The sequence below is a fragment of the Protopterus annectens genome, chromosome 4.part0 (assembly GCF_019279795.1).
Source record: "Protopterus annectens isolate FY-2018-M chromosome 4.part0, PAN1.0, whole genome shotgun sequence".
Classification (NCBI taxonomy): Eukaryota; Metazoa; Chordata; order Ceratodontiformes; family Protopteridae; genus Protopterus; species Protopterus annectens.
This window is the reverse complement of record NC_056733.1, coordinates 1878554333-1878575868: the sequence shown is the minus strand read 5'-3', so window position 1 is coordinate 1878575868 and position 21536 is coordinate 1878554333. Positions and strand designations below refer to the sequence as shown.

Genomic DNA, 21536 nt, shown 5'->3' with positions numbered 1-21536 from the left:
CATATCAACTGCTGCCCTATCACTTATGCCTTAAGCATATAACACTTTTGCAATACGTAGACGTGCTTAAAAAAAGGCCCCTGCATTATATTTATCCTGTAGGTCTGGAATTTGCATGTCCACGCAGTGGCGCTCTTTTCAGATTACTGCTATGAAAATGTGAACCCCCAAACTATGAATACCAACCCATAAACCAGAAACATTGCCGTCATCAGAGTCATAAAGCATAAACAAATGTAAATATTTTGTGAACAATAAAATCTATTAAAACTGTACAAATAAGAATATATTATAATGCACCCAAACCCAGAATTATATTTTTTGCTAAGCTTTCACAAAAAATTGTCATATGTTGGGAACTGTGAAGCCTAGACATATATTTTTAGAAAAATGTTGTTAGCCAGACATAAGTTTTCATGAGATAGCAAGAAATTCTTCTCTGAGTGCGTGTATTAAAATATTTGTATAAATATGAAAATATATGCTTAATTGTTTAATTACTAATATAAACAACAATGAATATCTCTTAAAATGTGCAACTTGCAGTGCAAATATCAAGGATAGCTATGTTAACAACATTTACAGCATCTAAGTTTTTACCTGAGTCGATGCGATACTTTGTAAATCGTTTGATTTTATTTTTTTTTTTTAAGTATTAAATATCTATGGAAATATTGCATATTTTCATGCTTCCTAACAAACAACTAGCAACATCTCCAGTATAGTTTGATATAAATGGACATTCACAATGATTTTTCTGTCTGTTACCATGCCATTTCATATCATACCATACCCAAACTAGCATGAAGGTCTCTTAGTTACAAAAAATATGAACATAAATATGAAAATATGAATAATAAGTGGCAAACTGATTAATTTCTCTCCTGTAGGACTTCACAGATTAACAGTTTCTGTGTCATTTTGTTAATAACTCCTTGCCCTTTACAATACTGCCTCTTATTAGCTGGCAAGTTTCACAGTTAAAGAAGTCAAACCAAAAGATGGTCTGGACGCCATAAGAGGCTACAGGTGTTAAACTGGAAGTATATAAAAAGTTGCAATATGTTTGGATGAGTTAAAAGTCTACTAACATTCCTAATAAATTACTGCTTAAGCAGCCGGATTAGAGCACCACAGCAGTGATTTTGTGCTTCATGAAATTTTGCAGTTATTTGTTTATTTCTGTATTTATTAAAGTCCTACAATCTGTGCAGTGTACTATCCAGTATTTTATTTATAAGCTATCTGTGCAAATGCCCAGGTGCATTTTGTCACACACACATACACGCACAAGCATATATGTATCAGTATGTGTGAGTATATAAATATATATATATATATATATATATATATATATATATATATATATATATATATATATATATATATATATATATATATATATATATATATAGGGGGAGTGAGACATTGATACAGATATATAGAACTTCAGATATACAGATATTATAGAACTGCAGATATACAGATATGTGTGGATTAAGGTGCTTTATATGCTATGTTGACTGCTTAGTGGATACAATGATTAGTATCTGAGATTACTTTTCACTGTCTTACAACTCTTACATGATAAATGTATTCTCTTGTTTAAAAAAACTTTTTATATGTGCTTTACATATCAGTATAGAAAGAAAACACTTCAGGATACTAAAAGCATTGCTTTACAAAGCTTTAGATGAATGCATTTCTGCAGCACATTCAACAAGGGTGTCTACTCTGTTTGCATTTGTCTGTGTGAATTAAGTATTCATTCCTCACTTTTTTATGCAATATTCATTGTTTTAACATGTCTGTGTAACTTCTGTGAACTGAACTTTTGACTATTTTACTAGTGTTGTCTCTCATGCACAGACACATTTTGCACAACTTTGTGTGTTTCCTCAAGTGCTTGTCTTCACATGTACTGTTGTGCTTCCTTGAGGGTACTTCTTCATTTATTTATGAGAATTTTGTCTTTGATTTCTGCAGGACCCCGGGCGATGGTGGAGCTGCAAGTCATAGACCTATCAGGTAAGTTTTCAGTCAGAGATTCCAACTGGCTGCCAGCAAAAACTGATGAAAAGGAACTAGGTCAGCTGGCAGAAGGAATCTCGCTGAAACTTTACTTAATGGGTCTTAGACTCTCCTCTTTGCTTTGAGATTCCTGTTCTTATTTTTTTTCTTGTAACCTGCAATCATCATGAAGGACTTGACATGAGACACCAGAAATGGCAGTTTTCAATGGTGTATAGTTATAGTCTTCAGAATTTGGACCACCTTACAAAGGCTGATAAAAAAAATCACATTTGTTTGTGCCAAACGGGAGAATCACTTGGCACACCCATGATTTATTTTCAATTTGTTTTTCACTTTTTAGGCATCCCATTCCCACTAAAATTCACAACTGTCATTCATTTTCCCCCTCTCTTTCTCTCTTTGATACCTTCGCTATGTGTCTCTAATGCATCTTCATTTCTCTTCCATGCTGGGGTGAATCCTGGATCTTCATAACAGCAATCCATTTTTATTCTAGGTAGGTACTACTTTTTCTTTCAGAAATTAATGTAGTTTTAGTCAAGTAAGTTCCTGACAGATGTGCATCTTTGATGCTGTAGTTTCATTTATACACATTTCATTTAGCTGGCATTCCATTTCTTGTATTTCCATTTCAGAAGTGAAACTATTTCCTCCTTTCCATTAGATGACTCTGATTCATACTTTTCTTCTTTCCTTTATTGGGGCACTGAGAAACGTTTTTATATTTATAAGAGCATTTTCAGTTTCTTACTTGAGTATGCAAAGTTTGGAAACATACTCAATCAGTTCATTCACATTAATTTTCCCAGTTAATACTAATAAATAAAAGTGCAGACTAGCCCTGCCTAATCTGCTATACCACTAACAAGCACCTAATGTTGATAACACTGATCAGGGTTATACAACATGTCTTTATCAGTGATGATCATAATGCCTGAGAAAGACAAACACCACTGATGTCATTGCATGCTCATAACAATCAGACCCATGTTCTAGCACTGTTCAAGCATTGTGATACAAGAAGAAATTGCTTTGCTATATCCAGATATTAATCTCGGATATACCTAATATCTAGACTAGAACCACTTTACCTTCTGAAGCTGTCCTTACTCTCTGTCCATTTTTGATGGTAATGGGTTTAAAGGACTGGACTGATGAAGGATGCTGGCTGTAGTTGATTCAAATTCGGGATGGAGGTTCATCCTGTCCCTTTGGTGCTCTTGAAAGAGATCAACTCTTGAGACAACTGCTGCTGGAAACTTGCTCTAGTCTTAAAAAAAGTTTGTAAGTAAGAGCGCGATTCAGTGTTCCTATAAATATATTATAAATCATTTAGATCTATAATATGTTCATTCATAACAACATTAGTATGGCATTCCACTTGCTCAGTCATGTGCTAGAGATCAATCATGGTCATTAGTAGTTTTCAGTTGCAAAGCAATCAACTGCGCTGATTGCCAATCAGTGTTGCTGATTAATAATATTACAGCGGTGTCTCCTCCAGCTCTTCATAGTGCTACAACTGACTTTATAATTAAATATTTTATTGAAAGCAGCACATTTGCTGAAGTGACACAGCATCCCTGAAATAACAGTATTTCTACAGTAAAATATATTTTTGTGCAAATGTATAATTTAGTATTTTTCTGTTCCTGATATGCAATACATAGTTTAAGTTCTTTCTGCTTTCTCCTTGCTGTTCCATATTAACAAATGTAATGCAATGTAACGCAATGCTATGGATATTAACATGTCAACACCATTCCAGTGCACTCAAAGAAACAATCAAGGCCTCATAAAAAAAATTATCATATGCAAATCAGGTTTTTTAATTACTGTGAGCTGCAGCCTTCTTTAATGGTTTATATCAGAAACTGGGAAAAGAACTATAAAAGCTACTTTAAACATACATAACACATTAAAAATGCAATTTGTTGAAGACAATGTTCAGTTTTTTGTCAACTGGCAAATGATGCTGCTTTCAGACTTGAAATGTATTAAATGTGCGATGAAAACTAACAAAAAGTAGACTTTTGAATATTGCTTTTACCATAGGAGGTTTGGACATTGTCATATTCTGCATTGCAAAAATTCTTTAGAGTTTTTTAAACCTCTGTGAACATTTTACTTCCACTAGCATGATCTCTGACTGATGACTTTTCACTAACCTGAGGTTTTTCCTCTGCATCCTATGTTGGTTACATCATATTTACCCATACCATGACTGCACTTTTACACATTTGTGCAACATTTCAGCCTGCAGTAAAATTAAAGCACTTTCCTCAGGTATAAAATTCCTACATAAAAATACCTATTTCTCAAACTAAAACAAAAAGGAAAAACATCAAAATCAAATTCCCTTTTCTAAAGCAGTTTATACATACACTTTGTTTTTCCTTTTTACTTTGGAGTACTGCCACGTTTTTTGTTAAGGAGAATATTTTTGTATTTTGTCTGTTTGGTGCTTTATCAGTTAAAAGCAGACCATTGCTGTTGCCGAGTAGTATATTATTTCTGGAATTACGTGAATGAGAAGAGGAGAATTCGTTTTATCCTGTAGTACTAATGTCATCCACACAGATGATACATGTAGCGTCCTCAAGGTAGAGATGATAATTATAGGATTTTGACATATTGCTGTAAATGCGTATCGCCATATGTGTAAAGTAATGAAAAACTCAGGTTAATGTAAAAAAAATGGCATTTATAAAGAAGGAATTAAAACTAAAATATAAAGAGTTTGTTCAGTAGGGTCAGCTGTGTTCATTATAATCTTTAATACTTTATGCTTTTACTTCAGTTTAGGTTGTAGTCACCTGCATCAAGATTTATTTTTTACCATTGTTTTAATCTATAGCTATTATCAGGATTGCTACCTTGCCAAAGCCCAATTTCAGACTAAAACAATAACGTGATCCTATAACCTATAAATAGCAGAGTTAGAGGCCTCCTACAGAGATGTTATCAGCACATCTTTCAACTAAGATGTGCCTTTTTTGGCAAAAAAGCAAGAAAGTCTCAACATGTAGTGTATTGTTTTAATTAATGAAGAATTTTACATTAGCCTACTATCACCAGCCATAGCCTTATCCATGTATGGCATGTTCTTTATCTGAAGAAGTTGTACAGCTGTGTCAATAACTGCCCCCTTTTCTTCCCTTACTGTAAGTCATGCTGCACCTCTCTGATTGCATCTGCATTGTACATTTTTAATTTCTTTCATAAGTTTAGTTGTTGTCTCATAATCTGAAATGAAGAAAATGAGTGAATTTTTCAGGCCTGAAACAAGCTCTGTAATATAGCTATCTATCTATCTATATATATATATATATATATATATATATATATATATATATATATATATATATATATATATATATATATATATATATATATATATATATACCTTCTCATGACTTACATACATCCAGCCCTCAGTTTTGGACTGATGTACTCTTTTAAATCCCAGTACATCCCAGTAAGGTGTATATTAACTGAAAAAAACACATTTTTGCATACTGAAAAATCGTCATATTTGACCACTGTTTATAGGTGTCCAGTTCTTAATGTGTACTGCTAATGGAAGAGAAGAGCTGATTGTACTCAGCTTATCCTCAGACCCTTTCATTCCACTAATTGCAGACAACAGAACCTAAATATTTTGTTAACAATACCAGTCTCCAGCATTGTTAAACAAGATAAAACTTATAATCCAATTGCAAGCATTTCTGCTTTGAATAACATTGACTTCTGCAAACGTTCTTTTAAGGATGACTGCTAGTGCAAGGTTTTGCAAAATGTTCAGAACTGTTTATTCTTTTTTGCAATGTTTATCTAGCTTTTCACATTACTAGACTAGAAAATGTCTTTATGTCCAAAGCAGCTGTCCATTTTATGGTTATGAGAATAATTTGTCACTGGTGTCAAATGATCTCCAATGTGCTGCTGAAATCTGACTGTAGAAGTAAGAGGTGGGAGGGGGTCATGTTATCACTCTACCTTTTGAACTTGAAACTTCAAAGCACTTATGAAAAATATGATTTGAAGACATCAAGTCCCCCTATATGTTATGGGCCAATTTAAACACAATGGACTCCTGCTTTACATAGTGTTCTGTTTTATTCATGTTATTACTAGCTCTGTGTTTTGCTACATTTCTGTTTCAGACACTCAGCTAGAATGTTACGCGTTCTACTGTTCTGTCAGTGTTGATCTGTCTTTCTGTTTTACGTAGCTACTTGACATCTGTACATTGTGCTTTATCTGCTGGAGAATGACACAGAGTGAGCTTCAGCTACATTAGAAAAATGCATTTGTTTTTGTGGGGTAACATTGATGAGAGGGGTTGCATAGCTCATTATTACCTCACCAACATCTCAGTAAAGAATCAGGATATTGTGCTTAGACAAAGTTTATTCAGTCATGCATATACTGCTGTTGCTGCTTTCAAATATTCAGATATTAGTTGTTGATCTTGATAACCTGTAACCAGCTTATATTTTTGTAAACTAAAACTGTCTTCAAGATTTTAGTTTTGGACTGTTGCTTTTCATGAAATTAACTTTCCTGGGTGGCGTAAGCCAGGGAACCTTGTTGGCATACTTACTTAGGCCCTTGGGCCGATAGCCTAGTACCTACCTATGAACCTATGTTGGAGCATGTCTTTCTTTACTATCTTCTATGGAGTTGCATGTCTTTGAAAAAATCTTTATTGACCTGTGTCCCCTCAACAACAGCTGACAAGGCAATTTTTAATATAGTGTTCTGCACAAGACCTTGAAATATCAGATATTAAGAGGAATACTATGAGTTCTGGGGGGGAGGGGCAGTCGACGGGTCAGTTTATGCTGCAGTACTGGTATTAGCTTTATCTGATCTTATTGCATAGTAACACTACCTTTACTGTGATTACTGTTGCTGTGTGATTATTGTAACTGATGTAGGTTATATATTCTCATATGATTACAGAAAAATAGTTCTGGTTAGCAGAGTTTGTCAGTATTCATTTGGCAACCTGGTGCAGGTAATGTGTTTGTATGCATCTTAATCAGAGTATTCTAAAAGTTTATTCTTAAACAGACCACATGGTGGAGCAATTCTGACATCAAGATGCAGGATATTCTGGAATTTATGAGCAGCCATGGTAAATCCTTATTTATTTATTTATTTATTAATTTTTAGTTTGTTGACTGGGTAGGTGAACTGGTCTGCTGAACCTTTTCAGCTGCAACCCCAGGGAGACATAATTAACAAAACAACAAAATAATCAACAGCAGTAATCCTGGGATATGATTAAGAACATTAATAACTGAAAATAGCAATGCATGCTAATGGTGCTTTGTTACTTGGTTCCTCATGTCTGTCAAGTACTAAAAAAAGGAAGGTGACTTTTGGGCTTCTGTGGTAAGTTGACATCATGTTAGTGTGTCAATGAGGTGCCAACAAGGGTCAAATCTTTCTGAGTGCTGAATGAAGCTGTTGCTGTGCCAGATGTTAGTTATATGACAGGTCAAGAGTAACAAGAAATGTAGCAAAGTGATTGTTACCTCACTGCATGAAGCTGTCATTCTGTCAAGTGTGCCTGCAGGGCAGGTAATGTGTTCTACATCGGTTGCTACTGTGCTATGTAAAGCTGTCATTCCACCAGGTGTGCACTTACCTAAAACCTCTTATTGCAAGAAATCTGAACAAAGCCTAAAAAAATGGGGGGACAAAGCCCCAAAAATAGGGACAGAGTTTAAATATTGTTCTCATAAATTTAGAAAGTTGCCAGAATAACACGTTTTTTGTTAACTGTGGAGGACATTACTAAAAAATGTCTTTCGGCTTTTCCCGGTTAGGGGTCGCCACAGTGGATAACCAGTCTGCAGATTGATTGGCACTGAAGTTTTTATAATATCGAGTTGCCAGCCGGACGCTCAATCTTCACAAAAAGGCACACACATCTGCACCTACCTACATGTCTTTAAAACTCACTCAGCTATATGAAGGACATGCAGACTCTGCACAGAAGGTGCCCCAGCTGAGAATCAAACCAGAGAACCTCTTGCTGTGAGGCAACAATGCTAACCACTGCACCACCACAGTCTGTGCTTAGAAAATATCTGTTCAATTGTTTTGTGTTTCTTTTAACATTAGCATTTACATTTGTTGCGGTAAGATATGTAATTGTTTTTGAAGTATTTCATATAGAAAACATAAGTTATTAAAATCTTTAATAATACACACACACGCAAACACGTACACACATGCACACACAGTTATGTATATGCACATACAAAAGCAGACAGTCTCACAGAAATTCATTTGCATACACACACACACACACACACACACACACACACACACACACACACACACACACACACACACATGCAAATATGGCCAGTAATTACAGCCAGTTTCTTGACTGTGTACATTTCAGATGTCATCTTGTAATCAAATGAATGAAGATGTGCATTAATATTAACAGTAGTACATATACTGTTTAAAGCATTACAACTCCATGTACACACACTCACAGACTGTCCCTGTCTCTCTCTGCAAGACACAGACAAAGATGCAAAGATCCAGACTTACACACATACACACAAAGCAAATGCGCCCAGCAACTGCTGCCACATTCTTAACTGTATACACCTCAGATGTCATTTGATCATGTACTCTTCAAATGAGTAAATAAATATTTAAATAATGACAATAATACACATGTAGTGCAAAGCATTATACCCCCCACATACATACACTGTCTCTCTCTACCTCCCTGTTGCACACATAGATACATATAAACACACACACACACACACACACACACACACACACACACACACACACACACACACACACACACACACACACTGCAGTTTTTATTATTTATTTTGTATCTACACTTGCTATATATGGATTTTTATGAGACACCCTTAGCGAGGGGAAGGGAGATGGCAGATTCTTTTAACTGCTGCTGAAGTAGTTTCATTAGTTTAGTTTTTATTAATTATTTCTCTCTCACTCTCGCTCTCTCTCTCTCTAATCACAGTATTTTAGCCACATTTAAAGAGTGTAAGCAAGAAGGCAGTTCATTTCCTTTTCTTTGGTCTGTGCTTTTTGGCACTGTGGTACATTGTCATTAAGTGGTGGACTTGTTTTATCATTGAGCTTTATTTGTACTTTAGTAACCTGCTGGAGAACGTTCATTCTCCAACACAGTACGGTGTAATGTTCAATCTATTTTCTAAGGGTATTAAAGGGATTCATTTCATATTTAACAGATACAAAGTTGCAGAAATTAGAAAAAATTCAGTATTAAGAACAAGTATGGAAGAAGAAAGTAATCACACTCATGTAATTAGGAAACACAAGATAAAAGGGAGAAGTTTTTTTTCTGAAAAATAATTAGTTCCAGAGAAAAATGAAACAATATAAACTTTTTTGAAATCATCTGAGAAACAAAGTACAGCAATGGTGACTCTTTATTCTGGATCTCTTATGCTAGTCCCAGTGGTGTTAGAAAAAGGACTCATATACATTAGTCCCGTCTACTGATAAACAGCCAGATCAGATGAAAACACCTTCAAAAGAGCCATAGAAAATAATGCTACATGTGTGTCAGACTAAGAAACCTACATCCAGACTGGAAAGACCTAAACACAGCTATTTTAGTGGCCCTGGAAAGGACTTTTGGTAAGTGCCCTCTGCTCTTTTGAAACCCGCGTCTGCTGAAGATTACAATGAGCAGTTTCTCATTCTCAGTGTCAGTTAGCACTGACTCATTCTCCTTCTGGTGAAAGAATGCAAGGTAGCCTTCAATCAGGTTCCACATAAAATCTTTATCCTTCCTATTTGATGGATCAGCACTTGCAACCAGACGGGAGAATTCATTGTACAGACTCCTGCATTTACCGTACAGCTTCGAAGAGTCTGCTGTTGCCCTCACCAACATCGGTACCTTCATTCTTAAGGTTTTTACTGTTTATAATGGCAAAGAAGTAAACAATGGTAACTGTACTGTCTTTTATAGAAAAGTCTAATCAATTCTAACATTGGATATGGATGGCACCTACCTTCATATCCATGTCATCCCTTCTCACAGGAAATATATCATTCCACGCAGGGCATTGCCATCTCCAGTTTGCATTTCAGCTATTTGATCTATTAACAACCCTGAGAGTATTATAAAATAAATAAATAGGACCTGCTGGAGAGACAGGTAGGTATCCTAAAGACTACTGCTTCTCTGGAATAGGCTCCCCATCCATGTGAAGCACAGTTCCTAACTAATCCATTTCAAGTGAAACTTGGACAGTCGAATGGGGAATAGGAAATTCATCCCTGGTTTTGCACCTGTGTCTCTAATGGACATAGGCAGCCTGTAAATGGTTGCATCTGCCAGCCCATTGCTTATAAATATTTAATTTCCCAAGCCTCTGCTAGTCTGCTTACACTTATCAAGGGTACAAGAACTTGCCAGAGATTTGCTAGACTTAAAAAGGCCCTTGTAGTTGTTAGCCTAGTAAACACCTATGAACCTATGAAACATTTAGCTTTGTTGTTGAACATCTGAAAAGACAGCGTATAACCATCTTGTTTACTAGATGATCATATACTGTGGCCAAACTCAGGATGTGTTACAATAACCAATACTAATAAGTACAGTTTTCTGTCAAACTCTGGGCATTTCCCTAAATGGGACTTGTCATTCCTCAATGGTCATCAACCTTCCTGGGTACATTATTAATGTTTCCCTTTCCAGGATAGTACAGAGGAGATCACATTATTATGAAGACTATTCTCTTGTCAGTCAGGACAGCAAAGCAGTATCTCAGAGTGCAAGGTCATGTCTTCCCATGTGTTAATGATCCACAGAGCAACATGACATAAGCCAAAATGGCAGCGAGCTGTGAGCAGTAATGCAGCTCAAGTGACAGACTCATTAGAATCAACAGTACTAGTATTACCACCAGCAGCGAGGTGGCACAGAGATAAAATGTCTTCTTCACAGCAATGTGGTCTGAGGTTTAATCCTGATCTCTAGTTACTATCTGAAAGGCACATGCAGAGTCACCCCATATCTATGCTGTCTTTGAATATTCTGGTTTCAAACATGGCTGGAGCACTTGGCTACACAACATTGTCTATGTATTGTATTCCTGTGGCTAAAAGGGGCCATGGCCCAGCCCACTTATCCAGATACCAAATGATAAAAATGCAAAAGAATGAAAGAAATATTGCCATCAATACAAAAAGAAATGTATTTTATTGCCAAATCCATGCGACTTGTTACTTTTTTCCTCAAACTCTTTAGCATTGGTTCATAGCAGTCTCATCTTATAATTTGTGGGGCTCTCCCTTCACAGTTTTCTCACTGCAGTGCTCCTGGTTCACACAGGAAAGATGTCTTCACATTTTTATAAAAGAGAAGACAGAAATTGCAAGAGCACTGGAAGCTGCGCAGAATTATTTTTGTCAAGCCCTCCACATACCTGTATGAGCAAAACTACAGTCATTTGGCATGTAGGTTCTTACTAAGCTTATGTCCAAGGAGACAATTCAGAAGCTTAGCCATATCACCCAACATTGGTGACAGGGCCCCCTATTAAGTAGATTATTCCCATATAACCCAGGGGAAAATTTGTGATCACCCAGGCCATCATCCAGACTGTTTTGTTTTTTTTTAAGGTTCCATGAAAGGACTCTGTTTGATATGTAGGAGATGTAGGAGGGCCTATTCAAGAAATGGGAAATAAGTTGGGTTATGTACCTGTCAAGCCAAATGATACTGGTAATGAGGCAGTATATATTTACATCTCTTGGAAGAATAGTAGCTTTTGCATTGATTCTGCGCAGGTGAAGGAGTTCATAGAGGGTGGGGTTGTTCATATAATGGAAGGTTAAATAGAGGTCATTTCTTAGAATCCTATACAAGACTGAGTAGAGGAATAAGGCCTTTAGTCTATCTGAGTAACTAAGGACATTAAGTTATCAGATCATTTTGGTGAGGAAGCAAAGAGGTCTCTCAGGTTGGTGTAGGTGCTACGGAAGATGCATGCAGACAGGGCATTACATTCAGTGATAGATTACTGAGGAAAAAAGGGGGGAATATAACTTATCCGCAGTGTTGATGTGGTAATGGGAAATTCAACATTCTTTTCCTCTCACAGAATATTATCTTCCAGGACAACAGATTGTGTGCTTGTGTGTGTGTGTGTGTGTGTGTGTGTGTGTGTGTGTGTGTGTGTGTGTGTGTGTGTGTGTGTGTGTATGTGTGTGTGTGTGTGTGTGTGTGTGTGTGTGTGTGTGTGTGTGTGTGTGTGTGTGTGTGTGTGTGTGTGTATGTGTGTGTGTGCACACGCGTGTGTAGTGTGTGTGTTCTGACTGCAGATTTTGCATATTCACTTGTACTATGGTGTGTCAGATCTCCTATGAACTGAAGCTATGTGCAAGCCTCTGCATCTTTTCCAGTACCAGTCTGCTCACCTCCACCTCTTAGGATCATCCTGTCCTGATAGTATCTCCAATGACTCCTCACATAACACAGCCTCCATTGCCTGGTACGGCAGAGGTTGTTGCTCTTGCACTTACTCAACCTGCTGTATCTGCCTCCTAAGTATGATATAGTGTAACATTACAGAAACTGAAAATGTACTTGCACACATGATAGGATCATACTGCAGGGCACCATTGGATGAATCCAGAGAGCAAAAGAGTGCCTTCAGCAGTGAAACACACACTCAGTAATGTTCTCGGTTTGCATTTGGGGCATGATTGTACCCTTGGCCTGGTTTATTTTGCGCATTTCTGCTGGATGTCATCAGCCAGAGTTCTAGGGCATATCCAGTGTTGCCAATAAGATGCACTAGGTGGAAGTAATCCCTTGCAAAATGTTGGTACAGGTCACAGGTGTGTCATATTGCTGCACGATGGCTTCCAGACACATTGTAAATTATACCTTGTGCATTAGAAGCTCCCTGGTAGTTGATGGCTTGATACCCTTTGTGGTTCATGAGCTTTCTTCCCAGTTCACCAGGTGGGGCATTTATGTCAATGTGGATACAGTCTATGACCCCTCCCCAGTTCTTCAGGGAAATAGACTATATCATAGAAGTCCCATATGGTGTGCCCTCTCTCCTCTGTGGTTTGTAGAAACCACATATGTTCCCCCAGATGTTGAAGAATGTCATCAAGAAACCATTGGAATATTCTTGAGAGATGTCTGAGATACATCCACTGTGTCTCCACTAGGTTGAAGAAAGGTCCCTATAGCTAATATGCATAAAGCCATACATACCTTGGTATCTACTGGGATAGGTATTCCATGACATAAAGGGGCTGCAGATAAGGCTGATTTGTGTCCACAGTGTCCTTCGTGGTCTCTCTATCCACATGGTACTGGTCCACAATCAGTGTCATGGTGTACATAAATTGTTAAGAGTCTTTGGAAGGTGTGGCACCTCTAGGATCGAAAACATGCACCATTACAGACTACAGCAGCAATGAAGGCTTCTTGCAGATTCACATTTACAAATTCAGTGGCAACCCCTACATTTATTTAGCAATTCCCTTTGGGTGAGTCTGAAAACATTCATCACAGATAATGTATACAGCATGGACAGCTCCAAGACATGGCTTTTATACTTTTATGAATCACTCTGCCATTTTACCTCATTTGCAGACACTGTACCACACATTTTAATAATTTGCTCATCTCCTTGTTATTATACAGCCAGAAGCATACACTATGCCTAACCCTGCTGCTCAGCATTCCCTGTTAGCAATACATGTGTTTCTGAGTGGTACACACTTCCTGCACATGGCAACTCATCATGTAATGCCACTTACCACAGTGTGGGAAAGTTTTCTAAATTCCAACCATAACACAGCAACAGTGACTTTAAATACAGCTTTAGGCTTCAGTTCAGAGGTAATGCTAGATGCTTGTATTAAGAAACAATAGTTACCCCCAGCATGGATGTTGGCTATTTAAAATAACAATCTTTCTTTTGTGGCACACTAGTTAGTAAGAAATATATTCTGCCAAGACACCTTCCATACAATGAATGGTACCTCTTAGAATACATTTTCCGTATCTCAACTTCCTGAATTGAGAAGTCCCCGAATGTTTTTACACTGTTCAAGTACTTTTTTTTAACCTGTGCAATACGTTTATCTTTCCCTTAAAGTTGTACATACATGGAGTTTTTTGTTTTTTTTTTTTTTTTTAATGCTGTCAACTGCAGATTTGATAACTCTGTAATCTGACACATTTATCTTATCCAGTCTGCTTGTTTGTATGTTTTGTATCACTTGCAATAGGGGCCCTGTTCTGTCAGCAGTAAGGGTTGCCCATTGCTTTACTGAACTAGCATTCATGAAATTCTGTTTATTCAAAACTAGCAACATGAAGCACACCCTGGCCAAAGCCCATACACACAAAAATTATTTGTTGTCAGGCAGAAATGTTCTAATAAGCCTAATGCAGGACTAGACTGCTATGTTATCTAAACATATAGACACTAAGTAAGGGGTTGTTGGATTCTGGAGTCAACAAAATATCTCCTCTTGAGTGCAAGGTTCATCATTCTTTGAAGACAAATAATCACTGACATCTTACACCTGATTAACCACTGTTCAGAGGGCACCAGATTTAATGGCCTGATGAGACATAGCTTTTTTGTATATTTTGCTTAATTCCTTCAAATAGTGAGTTTTTTTTTCCCTTTTTTTCAAACATTCACCCGATGACTGCATTGGTCCTATTTATACCTGAACTATCTTTCCCACTTTCACTTTGCCTTGTCACTCACTATTAAATACAGAAAGAAAGTGTTTTGTACATCTGCCATATATGTAAATTTTTCCAAACTTCCTGCTCCTACCCCAATAAACTACTGTTTCCTATGTCCATAACTGAATCCGGACATTTTAGTTCACTCTCCCTCATCTCCTCCCCATAACGATTCACGTGAACCAAATCAAGGAAAGAAGTTTTATTTTGAAATTCAGCAAACAATTAGTCCTTGGAAAATGGGTAAATGGATGATAATCCATACGATTCCATTGAGGTTGGCAGTGTTGTTGGCAGGTAACATGAAAATAAGTCATGCAGATGAGTGACAAATCTACTCTTAAACAGAATATTAAAACCAAGAAACAGAAATACTAAAATACAATAAAAGTCTGTGGTAGAATGACACAGTCTCCAGAAATCTTAAAAGCTTAAAAAACTGCACACAGAGAAAAATATGGCCATGACTGAACTAAAAGGTAAAATAAATAAATAGAGTCAAACATTAATAAGATTCATGTGCTAAAATTAGTAAACGTTAGAAATGAAAACTCGCTACGACCATCATCGAAGTTCCTCCATTATCTGAATTGAGGAGAGCACAGCTTCTAGATGAGTTTTATCTCCTGGAGAGAGAACTGGAGAGCGCCTGAATGAACTGTACTCAAATTTATTTATTTATGTTGTATGCCAGTTTTATGCACAGCCTGGGTGAATAAAGTTTAGGTTTAGAGAATGGCTCATGTACTTTTCCTTGGACAGATGTGGGTCTGTTGCAGCCAGATTGTTCATTGTAAGCCTCAGAACCATAAGAAATTTGTAAAGTTTTTTGGGAGAACAAAACTCTTCTGCCTTGAAACTGAAGCAATCTAAGTGCTTGCCACAATGCCACAAAATTAGTACCAGCATTCACTGCACCAATGCACCTGCCAGTCATGGCCCCCAACACTTTGCACCCAGAGCAGCTGCCTCCTTCACCCCACCCTAGCTATGCCTCCATGTAACTGTTATGCTTTTGATATCTAAACTTCTGGAAAAAGTAGAGCATGCATCTGTATCATTTTTTTTTTGCAAGCTCTCAATAACATAGGTAGTTACTAAGCTTGAAGAATACTGAACCATTATAGGGCCTAGTCAAAATTCCTAGTTACCCCAAGCACTGTTTTGCTAAGTGACTTGTTCACCATCACTCAGTAGGCACATGGGGGCTGTGAAAATCTAATCCTGTACCAAAGAGGTCACAGCTTTAACCCTCTTTGCTGACTGTTAGATTTTTCTTTTCTTTTTTTTTTTTTTAATTGAGGTTCTGGCAATGCATAACATCACATGTCACTCATCAATTATGTTAGATTTTTCTTTTTTTTTTTTTATTGAGTTTCTGGCAATGCACAACATCACATGTCACTCATCAATTTTTTTCTTCATCCCTTCAGTGTCCCCTAAACTCTTCTTCCCCTTTTTTACCTTACATGGTGTCACTGTCTCAAAGTTAATGCAACTGCTAGCCTCTTATTTCAGTTTCACTGTAATTTCCTTTAAATGGATGATGGCTGTTTTTTGTGTGTTATTGTCCTAATCCCATTTCTTCAATATTATGACTCCAAACACCATGTGATATTTTAATACTGAAATTGTAAGATCACAGTTTGTGCCATTAGTGTGTGATTCATTGCAGGTTGGTTTTCCCTTCCTCATAGCTGTGGCAGTAGGAAATTAATGTATTTAAGTAGAGAGGGTGTGGGGGCAAAGGTTTCCACATAGGAGGAGGAATAAAGAGATATAGTCCTGACTGCAACCCCAACATCCTGTTTGAGTAACAGGTCAGGTGCTTTAGTATCCGGGTGGGAAGGCATGGGAAGAAGTCGTGATTGTCACCTCAACCATTCTGAGTGGGAAGGCTGGGATTCTGTTTTTGCTCAAGCACCCACTTGTGTTTGGGTAAGTGCTAAAATTGCATAGCAAATAGCTTTTGAATTAGGCATACTGGTGGGCCAGGAGCTAATTGGCAATGTGTACAGTAATACATATAACATTAAGCTACTCCATCCAGTTAAAGCATAACAAAATCTCTGGCATACAAGTACAGTGCATCTGACTATGATGGGTTGTTCCATTCCATGTTTCTCTTCCCCTTTCCAACCCATTGATGGCAGCTGTGGCCCCACTTTTTGGAAGTAGTACCAGAAACACTAAAGTTAGGAGCAACTGCAGTAATATCAAGCAGCTGATGGTCAAGCTGCAAAAGTATGCAAAGGGGCAAGTAATTGTTAGACTAGATGGTGTTTAGGAGAATTCAATAGTTGAGCAGTTCTGAGTGACCAAACAGGGCCTTGGGCAGCTGGGGACCAGTCATTCATACAGAAACAGTTTAAAGGATCTCCTATATTTACATATCTCATTAATCCAGCTTTCAGCACATCTTTATTAGCAAGTCTTAGATGAAAACTGTAGTATGTATGCTATGATGTGCCATTATATGCCCCAAATCACCAATTATTCTTAACCCTAATCCAAGCATCTTCACTTTGGCTACTGATTGATTAATGCAGTTTTTTGTTTCCTTGCAGTACTTACACATGGCACAGGCAGCCAATCATGGAAGGTTACTGTGCCACCTACCTTCCTACTAGGTCCCACAGTTCCTATGCTCTTTGCTGTTCCTCCTTAGCTATTACCATAGCCACATCATTTTTTTCCCACATGTACATTCACATGGGATTTAAACCTCAAATTTTTGATACATGTATCTGAGATCTTATGCAGATCATGAAGGAAGATTCTACATTTTGTATTCTTCCACAAGCATACAGGTATCCATATCGTCAGTCTCTCAGTCTGTTGCTTCTGTTTGTACATAAAGGTATGTAAATCTTTGTGTGCCATTATGAATTTAGTCATTACAGTTGCTGGGTTCTTTTGTTTAGTCTCTGAATGAAGTCTGCATGTTTTCTGTATGTCCACATGGGTGATGTCCAGGCTCTGCAGTTTTTTCCTGACTTCAAAATACATGTTGTATCAATGAATGTTATAAATTAATCTTCCTTCCAGAGAACTTCACTTCATCTATACATTCCATTCCTTGCCTGTATTTTACCTATTACCAATTTTTTTCTTATAATATTATTGCTATGAAATGGGTGGAAATATTAACTTCATATAGTAGCATAGTCACTATATTTTTGACTAGATTACAGGAGGAATGGAAATTCCCAGATTATGGTCTGCTCTGATAATTCGGTTCAACAGGTTTGCAAGGCCTGGAAATTTTGTCAGTTGCCTAGTCATACAATAAGTAGCAGGTATATAGATTACTAGATCATGACACCTAAATAAATATATTCATCTTTGCATATTTCATGAGCAACATTAACAAACGTAGGTCAGGAATAGCTACTGAGTCATTTCCCCAACAATTGCAGTGTTAAAACTATACTTATATACAAGAAAGTTAAACTACCACTATTTTTTAAAAAGGTGCCACAATCTTTTTTTTTAATTTAAATATATGTGTAATGTATATGCAGATATGTACATATAAGTTAAAGATATGTTTTTGTAGGATGGTTATTAATTTTGAGGTTGCCCAACCTTGGTTTTAGAGCAAATTTAAGCATTCCTTTTAACTCCAGTGTCCTACAACTGAAGAGTTAGCATATGTAGTAATGCTGCTGCTGTGGTGATAACACCTCTCTCTAAAAATCTACTTGTTAATGTTACACATCTGAATCACATGGTTATTATCTTTAATAATTAGTTGGAGTGGACTAATCATGAGTCATGTAGTGGATCAGTAGTTTAGCAACGTATCATAGGTTCATAGGTTCATAGGTTGGTACTAGGCTATCAGTCCTAAGGCCTATACAAGCCTAGCCATAACAATTCCCTGGCTATTTCTTCCCACATTATTTACTTTGATCTTTGATCCGGGGTTTGAGTGAGAGAGTATCCTCAAGCATGATCTGAAGTTCTCAAACGATAGTCCAGTAGGACTATGAAGAATAACATAACAGTGGCATCAGTCACTGAAATCAGTGATCTAATAAAGTGCAAATAGGAAACGGTATGCAGAAACAGATAAAAAAAATGCATACAGTTAAAGGATTGCTTGAATTGTTTGACTTAGTCCTGCATATTAGTCACCCTATAACTGTCATGTACAGCTTGCTCCCTAGAACACTGAGATACACATGCACATGTACAAATAACTGTGTGTGTATGTGCCTGTATGTGTGTGTGACTGCATGTGTATGTGTGTATGTATGTCTGTGTGTGTGGGTGTGTGCGCATGTGCGTGTGTGCGTATGTGTGTTTGTGTGTGTGTTTGTGTGTGTGTGTGTGTGTGTGTGTGTGTGTGTGTGTGTGTGTGTGTGTGTGTGTGTGTGTGTGTGTGTGTGTGTGTGTGTCTGTTTATATACCAAGCAGCAAAAGCATTTCTATCCACAGACCTCCAACTAATTAGTAAGCATGAGCATTTCCATTTTGTGTAACCTTATACAGAGCAAACAGGTTGCAATACTATTTGACCTTTCCCTACTGTGCCCTATTCCCCATCTCCCCAGCAATGTGGCTATGCACAGCGCATAGTCTGTAATGTTGTAATCCCTAAGGCATGTGTATTCCACTCTCTGAAATGCACATGGTATATTGCTATGCATGGGACACTGCCTGTTATTCCTCATACCCCAAGTATACATATTCCAGTTAATGGAATGTCCATGGCACTGCGGCTATGCATATGGGATGCGATCTGTTATTCTTCATACACTAGGCATCTGTATTCCAGTTAATGGAATGTCCATGGCACTGACTGTGGCAATGCATGGCACACTACCTGTTATGCTGTGTAACCCAAAAATGTGTGTTCCAGTTGACTGAATGTCCATGGCACTGTGACTATGCATCGCCACAGTCAGTGCCATGCATCGCCACAGTCAGTGCCCTGGACATTCAGTCAACTGGAACACACATTTTTGGGCTACACAGCATAACAGGCAGTGTGCTATGCATCACCACAGTCAGTGCCATGGACATTCCATTAACTGGAATGTCCATGGCACTGACTGTGCCGATGCATGGCACACTACCTTTTATGCTATGTAGCCCAAAAATGTGTGTTCCAGTTGACTGAATGTCCATGGCACTGTGACTATGCATTGGACACTACCTGTTATGCTGTATACCATAGATATGTGTATTCCAGTTGATGGAATGTCCAAAGCACCATAGCTATGCATTGGACACTACCTGTTATGCTGTGTACCCCAGGCATGTGTATTCCAGTTGTTGGAATGTCCATGGTACTGCAGTTGCATGTGGCATGATACCTGTTATGCTGTGAACCCCAGGCATGTCCACACTTGTTGAAGTACAAATAGCCATGTCCACTCTCATTTTTGCAGTACCCATGGTATTGATGGCAGGCAGGTGCCGTGTGTGTATCATATCAATACCAAATCCTGTTGTTCAGGTGCCATTTATGCAACTGATATGCAGAAGCCACCTAGATATAAGCAATTGGTTGAGCTGTCGAAGTGGCACTATCATGCAGACAACATAGGTTTTCATGCTATGTGACCCACATTGTCATGACTGCCCTGATGTGACTTTCTACTGTTCCATTGCTGTACACAACTCTGTACATTGATGAAATGTAATGGCTCAGTAGAGCCTATATTTTTCCTAGTGGTCCATGGTCCATAAACTGTCAGCAGCATAATTCTGTTCATGAATAATTTGTCTGCCATTCCAGCAACTGACATGCCTTTAACTTTTCATATGGTATACAGATTAGATGGTATCATTAAATCTGGTCATAATATCTTTAGATGTTTTTCTTGCAAGAAACACCATTCATTTTAAATTGATTTTTAATTGCTTTCATTAACATTCTAAAATGAGTATAACTCTTCAATTTAATCAGTTTAACTAGAATTTATATAATTTATCAGTGTTTTGTTGGCATTTGGTAATTCTTCTTGATAAGACATTATTTAAATTCACTGAGCTTTTAAGAAATTCATTTTGAGAATTAAAACCAGTTGAAATTGTGAAACTAAAAAGTTGTAGTTTTTATTAGACCAAGGTCAATTTCAAAATAATGTACTTGGGTAATTTTATCAATTTGTTAATTAAACAGCTGCCTTTATTTTTTTGTACCTTACTTTAATAACATGTTTCACAGGCTTTCAAATGCGGAGGTACTTTTGTTTGCCAGATAAAATGTATTTTTCTAACATTTCTTTCAGCTGTGCTAGGGGGTTTCTTCACAATTCATGTTTATTATCCTCAATGTTATAATACTTACATTTTTGTTGCAAATGAAGTGTTTTTTTTTTATTTTGTTAAAACCACTGCATTAGCAAAATACCATCCTCTTTAGAAATCATCAAGAAGTCTGTAGTGCAACTGCACATGTTAATGTACCATGCCAACCTTGCCAACAGTGGTTAATGTACCAAGCCAACACTGGTTAATGCACCATGCCAACAGTACTAGGTCCATCCTTTCTGTGCATCACTAGCACACCACATGGTGTGGGGTGATTGATGTGGCAGTTATGGTACACAATACTACCCCCTGCACACTGTTAGTACACTCTGTGATGCAGCCATACATGCAGGCTCTCCCAGGATGACTGTACTCAGTCCATATTGTGTGCATGCCATGAGTGTGCCATGTGGAGTGGGTATATTGGTATGAACATTCATGGCAGGACAAGGTG

The 21536-nt window shown here is 37.5% G+C and overlaps 1 protein-coding gene across 1 annotated transcript in view; it reads left to right on the top strand.

Annotated features, from left to right (window-relative positions):
* Positions 1-1984: 1984 nt before the first annotated feature.
* Positions 1985-21536, top strand: part of LOC122800061 (Kv channel-interacting protein 1) — a 1177177-nt gene continuing 1157625 nt past the window's right edge. The window contains exon 1 of the mRNA XM_044069553.1: positions 1985-2028. Coding sequence (XP_043925488.1) covers positions 1998-2028 — 31 coding nt within the window. The 5' untranslated portion in view covers positions 1985-1997. The remainder of the gene's footprint in view (positions 2029-21536) is intronic.